This window comes from Charadrius vociferus, unplaced genomic scaffold, assembly GCF_000708025.1.
Source record: "Charadrius vociferus isolate BGI_N301 unplaced genomic scaffold, ASM70802v2 scaffold32, whole genome shotgun sequence".
In the NCBI taxonomy this organism is placed as follows: domain Eukaryota; kingdom Metazoa; phylum Chordata; class Aves; order Charadriiformes; family Charadriidae; genus Charadrius; species Charadrius vociferus.
The window spans coordinates 10,247,720-10,264,059 of record NW_009647856.1 but is presented as its reverse complement, the minus strand read 5'-3'; the positions used below and the strand labels follow the sequence as shown (position 1 = coordinate 10,264,059).

At 42.6% G+C, this 16,340-nt stretch overlaps 1 protein-coding gene across 1 annotated transcript in view; it reads right to left on the bottom strand.

Moving 5' to 3' along the window:
- Positions 1–9,612: 9,612 nt before the first annotated feature.
- MKLN1 (muskelin 1, intracellular mediator containing kelch motifs) overlaps positions 9,613–16,340 on the bottom strand; it is a 98,252-nt gene continuing 91,524 nt past the window's right edge. The window contains exons 17-18 of the mRNA XM_009882969.1: positions 11,784–11,838; positions 9,613–10,033 (exon numbers count right to left, since the gene is read on the bottom strand). Of these exons, the coding sequence (XP_009881271.1) occupies positions 9,912–10,033; positions 11,784–11,838 (177 nt within the window). The 3' untranslated portion in view covers positions 9,613–9,911. The remainder of the gene's footprint in view (positions 10,034–11,783; positions 11,839–16,340) is intronic.

Here is a 16,340-nt window from a genome sequence, read left to right as displayed (position 1 = left end):
TCAATTTTGCCTTTAAGTGTCCAAAGTAAAACATTTAATTCCAGGTTAAGTTTCCACTGATGCAAAGGAAGTTGAGAAAAAAAAATAACAAAAAAAAAAACAAAACAAAAAAAGGAATTTGGTTTGATTCAAATATTAGAAGTGGGTGGTTTGCATCAGTCTATGTTTTAACTCCGTGTTCCTCCCCAGTAAAAGTTCCTGTGACTGCTAAGCACACGTTGGATTTATGGGATACAGACTCAGCCCATCACTGATTTCAGGGAACGGGATATTTTGTCAGCTGTTCGCAGCGCGGAGGGACTCCTCCAGCAGGAACAGTGCCCACCGCCCCGACAGAACGCACCACCCGTTCCACAACTCCTGCACCACTGTAAGGCCTTCAGACTTCCCCCCCCGCCCCTCCCCCCCATTCTCAGAAGCAAGTGATGTTAGAATGAACAGATCTTAAATGAACACCCTTGCTAGCATATATATTTTTATTAAGAAAAAAAATGAACAAAATACATTCTCTCCTTTATGTACATTACATACAACATAACTACATTTGTAGATATTCCTCGTATCACTCATTCATTTATGTACAGCATGGGGCTTACATATCAACCCAGAAACTATCAAAGATGATTTATGCCAAGGAAGAAAATTAACACTCCAGGCTGAGCAAAGATCATCCGTTTAGCTGTAAAGAAAAGGGCAGGATGGGGAATCGCCAGAGTCCGGGAACGACGCCCGTAACCGCCGCGAGCTCAACATAGGAAGTCAATGTTTGACTCGCTTCTTAAAACACGCGCGTGGTTCATCACCCCACGGATGCTCCTTTCCAGCCCAGGGCTGTCTGCACCTCCTGTGGTCAGGTGTCCAGAGACAACAACTGCAGGACAGACACCAAAGGTAGTGTCAGACGGACACCAGGAGTTTGCGGGATTGCTCTAGAGATGCAAATGCTTCAAGTTGGATGCCAAAACAGAAAAAGGGGCCAAAATCTGGACAGGGAGTGGACACTCCACTCCAAGCGCTACATAGGGAATAACCAGCTCTTGGGGACCACATGAGGGTGCAGAGGACGAGATAACGAACATCGAAGGTCCAGACAAACACACCACCACACTGTATAGTGCTACGACAAGAGTAGAGGCAACAGCTCAAAGAAACAGCTTGAAAAAGCACCCCTAAGCAGGTGATGGTGTCCTGCCAGCCAGCTTAGCGGTGTTTTACCCCAAGCTACCCAGATCCTGTCTGTGCTATCAACACGTCTAGAACGGAGAGGTGGTTTCAGCAGTTTCAAAGTACACCGTTCAAAGGGAAAATGTTTACCGAGATGACGTACTTCTAAAATGAGGCACGTTGCATCTCAGCATCTAAACATACAAGATGAACGAGACCACCAGCCCCCAAGGATGGGGACCTCGTCTCCCGTTAACTGGGAAGGAGCCAACCGGGCTTTAATTTTCTGCCCTTGGCAAAGTGGTCTGAGATGTTCGGGCCACCTCCCCCCATAACACACATAACTCCCATAAACACATTTGTTTGTATAATTAAGCTTTTTTCTCTGGCTTACAGTCTCCCCAGCATCCCCTCATTTCCTGCTGTGGAGGAGAGTACGCTGGAAGACGTAGCAGAAAATACAGCTTTAGTAAATAGTAACAGCTACTAATAACTAGGGGTTTGTTTTCTTTTCCACTACTCAGCACAGCAGCTTCTGAAGCAAAAAGTGTTTTGCACGTCAAAACATCAACAGGAGGGAGAGAGGGAAGGAAGAATAGGAACGATGAGGAAGAGATGAAGGAAATATTCAGTCCCCACTGCGAGGTTGCTTTCCCAATTACCACGGCAGACGAGAGGGGAAAACAAGTCAGTGGCACAATAGTTATCTCCTCCATGGTTAGAGAAATGTCTTTTCCAGTATAGGAGTTTTCCGCACTGTTTGGGGAAGGAAATCAGGCTGTCACCTTCTGATAGTACGTATTACCGCAGGGCAAGCCGAGGTAGAAGGATCAGCCGCTGTTCAGACTGGACTATTTGCAGTGCAGTCATTGACTTGCAACGAAGAAAGCACGGGTTGATAACTGCCATTTTCCCCTTTTAAGAGCTGAGGTTTTTTGTCAAAACCTCAAAAAAAAAAGACTTTTCAGTCTCAAAGTAGCTTCTTCAATGAACAGACCCTGTTCACACACCGCAGCACTCTTCTATTTAGTGAAACATGCAGTAATTGATTGAATCCCTTGGGCAGCTACTGAAGAAGTCAGGATATTTAAACTGTATTTTCTCATCACTGGGGAGAAAGAACCTGTCCAGTGGTATTTGAGATGTGGAGAAGGCTGTAACCGCTGTTGTGGTCTCGCCTTCCCACCATCATATTAATTAAAAAGCAGCTAATCTCCCTTAATCTCACCGGCAGCTTTCACCAGAAAGCTCAGAATATTTTTAGGTTTTAACAATCTCTTAAGGCTGTCAGACCTGGTCTGATAGCTGATTGTGCTGCACAACCCCCAGTATGTTTGAGTAGCGTTAAGCCCAGCTGGATTCCTTGCAATCGCTGCAGAGGAACTGGGGAGAAAAAAACCAATTCTATTAGTCTCTTTGGTGTCTTTGAGGCAGAGAGGGTGAAAGCTCGAGATGAAGCTCCAGGACTAGAAGATCCTGGTATTGCATCACTTCTAATTGAAAAAGAGCCAGAGAATCCAGCTCACATGAAAAAAACAGCTCTAAATAGCAGACCTACTTGTTAAGAGAGTCTTCAAAGTCCTTCCACAAAAGACAGACCAATGTCTTAAACACATACTCACATGAGCTATCACTGCATTATCCCCAAGCCTGCTTCCCTTCCCATTCCCTCTGCCCTGCCACACTGCAAAAATAAACCAAACACCCCAACTACTGGCTGTTTGCCTCCACCGGGGAAAGATTTGGGATTACGAAAGCAGGTGGCAGAAACCTAGGACTATTATTTACATGAACTTGAGAGTTGGTATATCTTCTGTCAAACAGCTATCAGACTCCTGGTGCCACGCAAAATGAACCCTGCTGAGGCAGGAGGGAAGGTTTATCACAGCCCTGAACGTTGAGTCACGGAGGGGCACAAGTAACCAGGTGTGTGCTGCAGTGTGACACTGATGGCACACGGTGCTGCTGCCGGGAATTCAGCTCCCACACTGCCCCATCCTCACGCCGGGGGAGGAACAGGCCATGGGGAGAACAACGTCAATCACAAGGATCCTCCCTGACTGCTTCAGAGGCAGCAGGAAAGGAGTTTTGCAAAGGAAGCAACCAGAGTATGATGATGTGACACGGAGAAACTGATGCCTCAATAACCACCACAGAGCTCTAACCTTTAATTCTTCAGTAGGTACTCCATTCAGCCGCGGGGAGTCTGAAGGTACAGCATTAACAGCAGTGAACGGTCACACAGGGAAAGAAAAAATCAGAATAAATGGGGGAATAACCAAGGGACCCTGCTTTGACCCTCATGCTGGACAGCATAGATACTAGCGACAGGTTTTCCTTTCAAACTAGTAGCAAAACCAAAAATCTAACCTGGTAGCGCCAGTTTTGAGCTATTGGCTCACCCCACTTTCCCCAAGAATGAACTGCAATGCCACGCTACAGCCGAACAGAGGTAACTGATTTCTGACAGCACTCAAATACTTACAGTCTCCAGGTCGTCAGTAAAAGCTGTGCTGACTTATAGCGAACAGCTGGAAGCCAAGACAACATGTACCTTTGTCTGCAGCAAGTATAAATTAAGATTTCAGGGTATTGAAGTGATACACTGACAGCAGCTTAAGCAAGTCTGCGGCTGTAGATATTTGGTAGCAGAGTGCTGAATTTGGGTCACAGCAAGTATCTTGAGTTTATCACTAACAAATTGACTTCAAATATATGAAAGCAAAGGAGATAGCACCTCTAGGATCTGTGCTTGGGGAAGATGCTGCCTTGCAGACCTCTACACCTAAGCCATATAGCTGGCGTTATACACAATCCACACAGCTGCTATCGTCTTCAGAGGTTTATGTATATAACCAAAGCACACGTGGATAATCCAAAACTCCATCCAGTTCTTTGACCTCTGCCAGGAACGCCAAAAGTATACCTGCTGGCACCAACTGTGACGTTTTCTTGTGGGACTCTCAAGCGGCAATAAGCAGGTCATTAACTGGCTTCCACTCTAAAACCGCGTTTGGATCCATTGCCTACAGATAAAAAGCATCTGGAGTCAATTTATCCCAGTGCTGAGCCATGCACTATTATAACGGTTCCAGTACAGTAAACCTACTTTTTCCACTCCAACTTTTCATTATAATAGAGGCTTTCAGTAAAACAGGGATTTTGCCTCTAAGTCATTACCACAACTTGAATAATTTCCAGCATAACCTTTTCCATGACACGATATGATCAGGTCTACCATTCCCATAGGTGTTTAGACACACTAACAAGCTTCTGACAGTACATTTACATTTCAACATTTACAGCTTATACACTACTATCAATCCACATCAAGAACAAGTCATATAGTTGTTCTTAAACTCTCCTCTGACAAAATAAGACCCGTCTCCAAATTATCATGTGTACTTCCTAAAATTGGCCAAGCTCATTCAGAGTTTCTACAGTTTTTCCCCTAATCAGAAGAGCAATATTTTTTTATTTTTTTTTAACTGGGCCCACCTCTGTTTCTGTAATAACTACAGCTATAAAACAACACAAGCACTTCCAGAGACATACATGAATTGCTTTTACTGTCAGGACTTCACTTGACAATAGCCAAACATTCCTCAACTCAGAGCCAACCACAACTAATAAGCTAAAATTCAAAGCATACATGGGGACGCAAGATTTCACAAGACATTTTTCCACTTCTAAAAACAAAGGTACCAAATGGAAATGTATCTAATTTTTTTTGTCATTTTCCCCAGAAGCAGCACAGTATTACATTAACAGAATTACTGCACGTACAGAGATGTAGGAGCATTCATGTTTAAGGTTGCGCAGCACTAATTCATACTAAAAGTTTCATTTGATAAGCTCTATAAAAGCATTTCCTTCTCAATTCTGAAATACAGGAGGCAGCAAGAGAATTAATAGTATTAGTGTAGCAGGTACCCGCCACCCTCCTGCATTTGAAACAAGCAGCATTAATGCTGATTTTTCTTACAATCAGAACAGCAAACAAGTTTCAAGTGTTTTTCAGAACACTGCTCTGAATTTATCACTCGTTGCCTGCAGCACTCACAAGCGCAGGTTTGCACAGCAGGGCAAGAACGGTCTACAACTTTGTGACAAACACTCCTTTCTATAAATTTGTACGCATCAGGAAAGTGATTTGGAAAACAGCTGTTCCACAAAGCCCTACGGAAAACACTCTTCCAGCGTCATTACTCTGCTTTGGAAGGAGCCTCTTCTGGAAGAAGAGCGAGCTAATGGAGACCCTGACACTTGCGGCTGCAGGTTGAAGACCACAGATTAAGCTGTCACGATCCCTTGCCGCTAGCCCCACACCTCTGCAAAGAGCCTGCCCCCCTGCAAATAGGGAGTCCCATTCATTTGCTCACTGACTCTTTAGCCATAAAATTTTCAAGCTAGGTTATAGTAATCAGTGACCAAATTAGTTTAAGCCTGTCACTGCATCCTTACTCCAGTACAACTTTCATATGGTTATGTTTTAGTATGTTCTTTGGGAAAGTTTCCTAAATTTCAACTCTTAGTTGCCACTTCACAAGGCAAATAACTTAGACAAATCTTTCCAATTGGGTCTTTACAGATTGATTTTCCACAAAACTAGAGCACTATTTTGCCAATCAATCTACTGGTAGGAACCTCCAGCTTGTCCCCTGAGTGAATGCACACAAGGTGTGCACACAGAGCCATCCCGGGCAAACAGAACCAAACCCCAGACATTTATTTACTTGACTGGATTTCACTACCTAAATGACATATTTAGGATACTGTCCAGAAAAAGGGCAAACCTAACTTTTCCAAGACAAAATTCCCCCTCTTTGTTACACTCAGCAAAAGGAAGAGATGTTTAAGAATAAATACATCACAAATGTTACCTTTCAAAGAGCCAGAAGAGAAAAGCTACAACTAATTTCAATAACCACTTTACATCACCCTTCGGGTCTCCCCAGTGAGACCCTCAGAAAAAGGGGGCAAGGAGGTGGCTGTCATCGCCTCATTTTTAACAACATTATCTAAGTAGGTCCTTCTGCCACTTGCCACACGAAAATGCATTAGGTCACACTGCAACAGCAGTACTTGCGTGGAGAAGTCCCTTTGGAAGAACTCATCAGGACTTCTGCCTCACGACTACTATGAGGGGTCGTTCAAGAAAAACATTAAGAAACTCACTTAATTCTGCCTAATCCAAGTGATGAAAAATCAAACCCGAAGAGTTTTATTTCTCTAGAAAAACATGTCACTTGATAAGAACAATTCCACACACAGAATAGTTTCATGTTTTATAAAGAGATGATCTACTGAGTAATATTGTAAGGGCAACTACGCCAAAGGCCAGTGTCAGTGAAGAACCAAACTCATGGATTTCAAGAGGATTTAAAAAAAAAAAAAAAACAAACCTAAATCACGACTGAAGTCTTGATGTCTGTATCAATAAAGTTTATTCCACCCTGACTTCCTACGGCTTTAAAAAAACGTACCAGAACCTTGTAACTTGGGCTTTGAAGACCCCAGTATCATACATGAATCCCCGCCCCCGACAACTAATGATGCTTTCTTTTGCAATGCCTTATTTACAAGTTAACACATAATTTAGAGATAAACTACTGTAGTGCAAAGATGATGCCATGTTAAATCCAAACACACATCACCTTGTAACGTAAGGTAAAGGCAAGTGTAGTATGTTTGTCTTGTCTAAGCTAAAAAAGCAGTGTCTGCTCCAGCCTGCAAGCAGTAAGGCTGAGGTTCGAAGAATTCTCACCTACAGCTTGTGTATTTGTAACATTGCATGCACTGTTCTGTGAAACATTTTCAGGTGGCTGTTTTCAGATCAAGTGGGTCTCTTTTCTGTTTGTATTTCAGTGTATCTGCAATGCTCACATCTAATGCTTTCCTGGAATATCACCAGTTATCTTTAAAGAGCTGCATGTAATTAAATTCAAACTCCCTGTAACTGCTTGTCAATAACTGGCTTATTTTGAAAGGAAACTTATACTTCACTGCTCAAATTTTTAATTGGTTTTTAAATCAGGTAGTGTAGCATACACCGATGCAAAGAAATCATTTAAACTCTTAACATTAAGGACACAGAACCAGGAAAGACCCTTGGCAAAGCCACAAAAAACCTTCACTTTGGATTAACCTCTCTGGCCACAGGGTGCCTCTGCTGTTCCACAAATACTCCCAAGCTGAGCAAATAGTTTCTGCTGGTTAATCACCAGCTGTAATCCATAAACTGAAGCCATGCCAGCTGAAATCGATCTGCTCGGGATAAAGTTAGGTCAATATTTGATCATCCTGAAGTGCTCTCATTAGCTGGGATTGTCAGTCCTGCAGAAGCAATGTTCACCTCGCTCAGAAAAATGATTCATTTACGCTATGCTATAAAAAAACCTGAGCCGGACTGTCAGGCTTTGCATGCACTCCCGACGCAGAGGACAATGAGTTTTGATCGAATTTCTATAACACAAATCAAGCCTGACACGATGCACCGCTCAGCACCAACGCCACTCACAAAGCTTTTGGCATTCCTAAGCTTCCACTGTCTGCTTGCTGGGGCTCCTCAGTCTAGTTGTATCTTTTGGGTTCAGCCTCACATGTAGTCAAAGGAGTACACATAAAAGTTTACAAAAAGCTTGGTTGATTAGAAAACGGTCACAAAAAACAATTAAACATGTGATTGAAGTTGGAGAGTACACAGGCAATGAGATCAAGTGATAAGGGAGCACAACAGCACTAAAATTTTGAGTACTAGAGGGCTGCAGCATTTTGGCTGGTTGCATTAGAAGTGCTCAATTCAATCTCAATGGAAACAACGCCTCAACTGGCACATTGCCCCTGTATAGCACCACCAGTATCTACGTTCGTACCATGTAAGCTCCATTTTAACTAGTAAAATAACAGTCAGCAAAGATAGCACATCATAAAGCCTAGCAGTGATGTAAAATTTTCTGTGTCACTTGGGGGGGGGGAGCAATGTTTCAAAGAAACAGTTTAATGAGTTTTCATTTACTGCACTATGTACTGAATGGATTCTTCCACGGACGTCTAATTTGCCATCCACAGAAGTATACAATGTCTAAACAGTCTCAAGTTACAGGTTACTTAAAAACACTGTATTTTTATAGTCCTCCCTGAAGACAAAGCAAAGCCCAGCCTCTAACATATTGTTCCTTTCTAAGTGATTAAACACTAAGTATGAGTACTTAAATTTATTTCTGACGTACCAGGACTACAAAAGTCACACAAAGAACATGATAAAGAGGCAGTACAATGCAATTAAAGCAAGCAGACACTTGAGCTCTGAAAAAGACACTTCACTAACTCTTTATTTCAAGAGTCCAAATCATCTTTGCACACACAAGACTTCCATCAAGTTCAACAGGAGTCGTGTAGCCACAGTGGGTGCAGCAATGACACCCTACTGGCATGAACATTGCTGGACATAAAGCTTTGCAGTCTCATATATATATTTACATCTGCCAGTTTGTACTAAATGCTCGCTGACAGCGAATGCAAAAAGTTGCTAATGTTGGGTACGCGTATCCTTCATTCCACTTCATAGTGCAGCACCAAGGCCTTACCTTATTTATAAAGAAGGCTTTCAGCAAGGAAGAATATATTTTCTATACATATGCATCAGCTTGCTTTCAAAGAGATTTATGCTAAAAAGGCCTCCCTTACATTCAGATCTAGGTCTAAAATGCATTTAAAAGTGAATGAGATGCACTACGTAGGAAGGAGACAAGCTGTTGGGAGCAGTCCTCTTTACATTTACACATTGACAAACGCACACAGAAGCATATAGGTGCATGTAAACGAAGACAATCTGCTTCGGAAATCCTACACCCAACCTGGAGTCAGGTTGCAGTGGTTGGGTGCGCATGTGGTGGAAGACCCAGTTCTGCCGGGCTCTGCAAGGACCTGCACGGTTTCTCATGGGAAGAGCACGGCAGTAAAAATCAGAACGATCCCTGAAAAGGGGCCCGTGCAGATAACAACTGCATTTCCCAGTGGTTTCTCTGAGGTTCCCACTTGCCTGTCAGGTCTAAGTGGAAGGCTCCAGAGAACGGAAGATAGCCATTTAGGTATTTAGGTTTAGATCAGATATCAGGTGCAATTAGACACCACTGTCAGGCCGGTTCTGGGACGAGGGGACAGGTAATTTGTAACACGTGCTCCCCTTCACATGACACACTGCGATTACAAGACTCAAGACACATACATTACTATTACCTCAACGCGTGCCAGTGTCCTGCCGCCAAGTTATTCAGCTGCTGAGGATGGAGTTGTAGGATAAAGCAATGTATCATGACTAGCTACAAATGAGCCAAGAACAACCTCCCCCCCGCTTTCTCATGAAACCCAAAATAAACCCCATCGTTTTTAATTCCAGACAACCCACAAATCTCAATTTTCCCCTACAGGCAAAAAACAATCACTGCATGTTTGGGTTTTATTATTGTTTTTCTTTCCCCCCACCTTTTCATCTTCCATTTGCTAACTCAAAATCCAAAGTCAGAAAAAATATATATATTTAGTCAGCAGTACGTCAGTTACATTTTATTAACCTACTCCAAGGGAAAAGCTTCAGGGATTCACCATACAAGTATAAAACCCCTTCCAAACATCTAGGGGTTACTATATTACTTCATCCCAGCAGTCAATCAATGCAGTAAAAAAATTAAAATACTGAAAATGGATGCTTTTCCCCTCTTGTCACATGTCCAGTGATTGCTTCGTTACAGCGTGATGAGGTCTACCAAGTTGCCTTTAGGAGGGGTCATGTTGTCCGGAAAGAAGTTGACTAGTGTATCAAACAGCTGAGTTCTCTGCGCATATGTGTGGTCAACATCTGAAAATCCTGGGTGAGGAAGAAAAGGAGAAAGCAAGTCAGTGCCCACTACTTTAAATGTTCAGTTTAGCTGTGGAATATGCTTGTTGTCCATTTTGGATGGATGTTAACTATTCACTACTTCTGCCTCAACTAACAAGGCTGCCAGCTCTCTGTCCCACTACTATGTGCATATACACACAGAGATCACGTCACCCCAAGCCAACGCTGCAATCAAAATGCCATAAAAAGTAATGGGCAAACGGCTGTCAAGCTCATGGACGGTCCTGAAGAAACGAGGGAAGCAAGAGTCCTCAGGGGACTGCTCTGATGTCCCAGAAAACAAAATCTGTGTAGCTATTTTTATTTGGTGCCTCATTTCTTCTGTCCTCAGGCTTTCCTCATTATCTTCACTACTGTCTTAACCAGAACTGGTACTTGTATTGCTTGCAGTTTTTCCTGAGACAAGCTCTGCCGATGGTAGGAGTCCCAAGTCAGAGCTGCTATTTAATCACTGGACTTGCACCGAGGACCCGGGCTGCATCTTGGCACAAGGTTCTTTGCAAACTGGTTTTGTGAAGTGCCGCCTCCCAACAGGGGAGGGTTTAGTCTGCAGCAGAAGCATTGTTTATCCAAATCCCCATACTTAAACCATCAACAGCAAGAACAATAGAGCGGGCACACAACGATTTCCTCTGCTTTGTATTACTTCAATCACTGGTATCTCAAAGGAATGCTTTTTAATTCAGTGAACTCACTCTTCAGTTAATCAAAGTCAACCAAGTTAATCAAATCAAGGAGGGCTTGGATTTTTTGTTTTCTTTTAGAAGCACCACTTGATGTATGTATCCTCCTATCTGTAAATCCAACTTCTGAATAAAGTACTGTACCGTGCCAAGAACTAATTCATCTTTTAGACTACTTAAAACTAGGAGAAAAACAACTTTCTGAAACTTGGGTTTTCTTCCTTTAAGAAATTCATCTTACAGCATCAACTAAGACAACGCCTTCCAAACCACACAAGCTCAGCAGAGCTTCCTCATCCAGCAGGGTTGATAGTACAGGGGGCTTTTTCCTTCCCTCAGTTCCTTAGATTAGGAATTACACGCTTGTCAAAAACTGAAGTCATCCATATTCCTAACAAGAGTTCGGTAACTTGAGGACAACACATCATTACAAGAATGTTAGTTATGCCTATAGCCTTCCTATAGCTTGTCCAGGATTCACCTCTCAACTGTTTAAAAGAGTTAACTGGATAGAATAGCGAAACAAATTACGGCTTTGGCTCAGACCTCCTGTTTCCAGCCCTACACGCCACTGTTTTCTTCGCTCTTGACATCCTGCCCAAAGAACTAGTTTTGCAAAGAACAGAGCGAACCAAACTACTCCAGGAATTGCAGTTATCACAGCAAACAGAGCCGTAGCCATGCTGTGAGATTCCAAAGTGACATGACAGGAGGTGCTTTATTCTGACCAAAGCTTCTGTTTATTTGGGTAACAGTGAAGCATCAGATGTAATAAGAGACAGAAAGTGATCCCGGGAGGCATGGGTTTAAAACCACTGGTGACAGATGTTTTAAATATGGGCTCGAGGCATTGGACATTGGTCATTATAAACAACCTCTCAAATGTCAACGTAGTAGCACTTTGCATATTCAAACCAAAAAGGGTCTACAATATTCATATGAACTATATCGTTTGATATAAAAACCAGCAGAAACTAACACTAATTATCAGAGGGGACATACTCAGTGTAATTCTTTTGATACACAATACTCACCAAGAGTGGTGAAATCCGAGCCAGACTTAAATAATGCTGAGGCAAGAAGCTGAAACTGCAGAAGAGGAGGTGGAGGGACAAAGGAAGAAAGAAAAAAAAAATAAATAATGTTATTAACTGCACAGGAAAAAAACCCCAAAAGATTCATAGAAGTCCAACTAGCTTTAGAGTTGCTGGGTTTTCTTGGCACGATCCTTAGAACCACTGTGCCACACATATGAATAACAGCAGCGGACACTTTCATATGAGCAATACATTTTGTCACCTTGGCCGACCAAGTCAGATGGTTTTTCCTAGAATTAGAGCAGCATTAGCGCAATGAACAGTACTCGACTGGGAGCCCTAAAACCTAATTTTTTATATATACTTTTTTGCCTCTCTGGCAGATATCACAGTGCAGAAGTAAGGTAAAGCCTCTTCCATGCAACAACTTTCCCAGGGATGAATGTGGCACATTCTCAGCGAGCAACGATTAGATGGCACAAAAACAGGGTAACTGCTAGAGTGCAGCATTAACTTCTCGAACACACAGAAAGCTTTAAATGGCAACAACCTTTCTGAACTGCCAGAGAAGCTCATATCACAAGTTTGAGGTAATGTCTTTTAAACTAAAAAAAAAAACAACCCCAAAAAACCCCCCCCAAAATTATTCACTTAGGAACATCAGAATCATGAATAAAAACATTTTAAGTAACACAGTCGCAGTTTTATTCTCCCTTAATGTCTTACTGATAGACAGTGAACACAGTACCTCCCTCTGCCCCCGGCTGCTAGTAGCAAAGCTTAGTGCTTTGTCATGTTTTCTTAAATAATTAGCTGATCCCTTAAAGGCTTGTAATCTTTTGTCTCCTATCTGTGTGTCTTTACAGCACACGGCCCGAAGGAAAGAAGGGGGGTGGGGGGGAGAAAGGGGAAGAACAGAAGAGAATCAAATATGTTCAGGAAAGGAGTGGCAATAAGCGTCGGGAATTACATATCCATCAGTTTAATTTCAATTTCAAGAAAAAAATGGGAAGACAAGACTATTTGCAGGCATCTAGGAGTGGAGAAGGTGACGAGTAACAGCCAATGTGGATTTGGCAACAACAAGTTGTACCACATCAATCTGATTTCTTCTACAAGGCAGCAGGCCCCTACGGATGGGTCTTGGCAATAGACATTGTCCATTTTGACTTTCATAGGACTTCTGATGCTTTTATATGATATTTAAGGCCAATTATCAAGGCATCACCTAGATTAAACTAACAGGGAATGGCAAATAGGTCAAATAACTTTACTGTGGGTAGCCATCAATGGTTTCACATCAAGATGGAGCCATGAGTCAGAAGCGATTCATCTGTGCCCCGGGGGTCAGCATCATTCTGGGTTTTCAGTGACAGCCTGCTTCACAAAACAGGACAGTTCACCGAGTCCGCAGCCCTTACACCATGCTCAGACTGCCAGCATGGTAGCAGACAGGCTTCAGACTGTTCTTCCATTTCATCCAGCTTATAATGATGGATTCAAGGTGCAATTCACAAGGGCCAAGTGCAAATCAACATAAACAGGCATAATTAGCTATCCAAAACAGACTGGGGTACATAGGCTCTGTGAAAATACATTTAGGAGTTAGAATAGATCAGTACCATCCTATTGCAAAAATGACAAAAACATAGAAAATGCATGAAAAGGAGTAGGATCTTCAAATAAAGTAAAAAAAAAAAAAATACTCCTGCTGTTCAAGGCTTGTAAGTCTCATCTACAATACGGCAACCACTTTTGGATGGCCTGTATCAATTAGTAGCATATGAGGACAGCACTAGAAAAAAACCAAGTGGTCTGAAAATCAAGCTCGACAAAGAAAATTCAAAGGAGTCAGGGTTGCAGAGCCTCCACAGAAAAACGTCCAAGGACGAAACTGCAAAAAGCCGTAAGTGTAAAAGGCTGCTACAAAAAGGTAAATCTACAACTAAGTGCAAGAAGCCACAAAAACATTCCAGGAAGATCAGTTTCAACACAACAATGGGAAAAAACAAAACAAAACAAAACAGGCTAAAATAAGGACCATAGTATGCCAGAATAAATTTGCATCTTTTGGGGAGGCTATCACACGAAGCTGGCACTGGAGGTATTTAAGAACAGGTTAGAAAGATACAGGATTAACAAGCTGCAGAAGAGGGGGAAGAGGCTGATTAAGTACCCTCTTGAGCGTGAGGTCTGGTTATATGAAATCAAAAAGGCACTGCAATGCTACATGTGTATTTCACTGCTAGCGTAACTTGTAAGAGTTGCTTGGCTCTGAATCAGCAACGTACTTAAACAGATGCCCAGCTTGAATAGCTCCAAAACATCCAATAAAACTGGTGGCTAAATCTGTGCTGCTTCTGATAGCAAATGCCATGTCCCGGCCATCTTTCCCTCCCACACAATTGCCTTACGGGCCCGCTGCCAACTGCCTGGTAGCACATGAAGCCAGCTATGCCAGGACAAAGCAGATGCCACATGCTTCGAGGGGTTCCCTTGCCTCCCCCAGCAACGCCGGCAGCCATCCTGCTGTAAACAGAAAGCAAGCCACGTTTAAGGCTGCGTCTCAGGATGCTCAACTAAGAAACCATATAAGCAGGATCCAGTTAGTAACTCGCAGAACTGAGACCAAAAATCCATTGCAAAGACCCTCTGCCAGGTATTCCAGCCTCATCTGCACTAGGCACAATGGATTTTCAAAACTACGAGTTCCTTTCCCGCTTTGAGGGGGAAGGAGTATCTTGTCTCTTTCTTCACTGATGACACTGCACTTCAGTTAACCTTGAGGTCTGTTTGTTTGTTTTGAACTTATATTTTAAGTATCAGCTCACATTTAGAAAGCATTTTCTGGTAGAAAAGTCAAGCACGTAAGTTAAGAACATCAGTTACGGACAGCACTGAGCCTAAGCTGGTTCACTCTGCATTTGCACTACAATACCAGCTAACCATATGATCTTCTCCCACAGGACCCCTACTTTTTTTTTTTCAGAGCAAAGGACAGTTACTGGTTTCTCAAGACCAGATCTCCTACGCGCTGTTCACAGGAGATATACGATGCAGTACTTTCTTCATGAAGTTCAAACTCTTCTCTAAAAAAGGAATTAATGTCTCCATCAGCTTTTTTATCATCTTGTTATTGTAACAGACAGCACTTAAAATTCTGATTAACTTTGGGTCCCGTATTTGAAACTAACAGAATCTGATTTTTCAAACACATAGTATTATGCTGCAGCTTCTGAACTGACTTGCAGCCAGAAAAGCAAAGCCTTCAAGCAAATCACACCTCAGGTCTCTCCCATCAGGCACCAGAATGAAGAACCCCATTAATGACCATCTAGGAAAACAATTTGCGTAAGGTCACATAGCAACTCTGTTACAGAGACAGGACCAGAATTCAATTATCCAGCAGAAGCACCCAACTGCTTTAATCACACCACCACCCATTTTCTTCTGACAATCCCCCTGGCTCACTGGTTTCATCTATTCCAGATTAAGCCTCCATTTGAAAGACAACAGTTCCCTTCTTTACACAATTAACTTCCCTCTCAGAGATCCAACCCACCCCTGAACTGAGGCAGGGGTTCCTTAGAGATAAATGTATCTGGTTAACTAATAAAAGGCTCTATTAGTTATACATCTGCTGCATTAGTTATATAAATCTGGCTAACTAATGTAAGGTTAGCTAATATAATCAACCACATTCAAAGAGGCTAAATTAAGACTACATGGGTAATATTCATTCTGGCATTTTCCAACTTATGACCTTCATGTATCCAACATTATTGTTCTTTTATCGGTTGTGTGTACTTTATCTAGGTTTCTACCTACAGCAAAAAAGCTATTTGCCACATGGCAGGCAACCCATGCAAGTTCCACTACATTTGCTGCACACCTCTGCCTTCTGCGCAAACAAAATGGTTAACGCTAAGGCGGAACAAGTAACTCCTTTTTGGATACCTGGCAGGTTGCATGAATCAGACATAATTCCTCCTCCATAATGGCTGTACAGTGAGCGCTCACATCACAGTGTACAACAGTTTCTCAGCTTTGACCAGTTCCGCTGGGATGGTGCCTTGTAGTGTAAGCTCAAAGCAGCAACGAGTAGCTCAAATTCTTTGAGGACAGAGCCGTCAGTAGCTGAAGTTGGGAAGGCTGAACGCTGTTTTTGTAAAGGCTCCTTGGCTCCAAAGCCTCCGCTCCTGCAGCACTCAGACTCTGAGGCTTTACAAAGAATCACAGCAGGACACGCAGAAGAGAAGCATGCTTTTCTTAGCTTCTTCCTAGAATTATTTTTCCCATTTGGGCTTCAATTTTCCCAGAAATATCAGTCTAGTGCAGACTCAAACAATACTTTTGGGCCCTGCTGGCTTTATCTGGCAAATTTATTAAAGACAAGGTCTTAAGAATGGAAAGTATGAAGCAGCCTCGAACAGGGGCCTCCAGCCTCAGTCTACGAGCTAGTCAGGCCTCAATTGGCCTGCAGGTCCTTGCTCTTTCTCCTCCCGTGCTCCAAGAAAAACATACTGCGAGTTTTACTTGCACTTTGTATCTGTT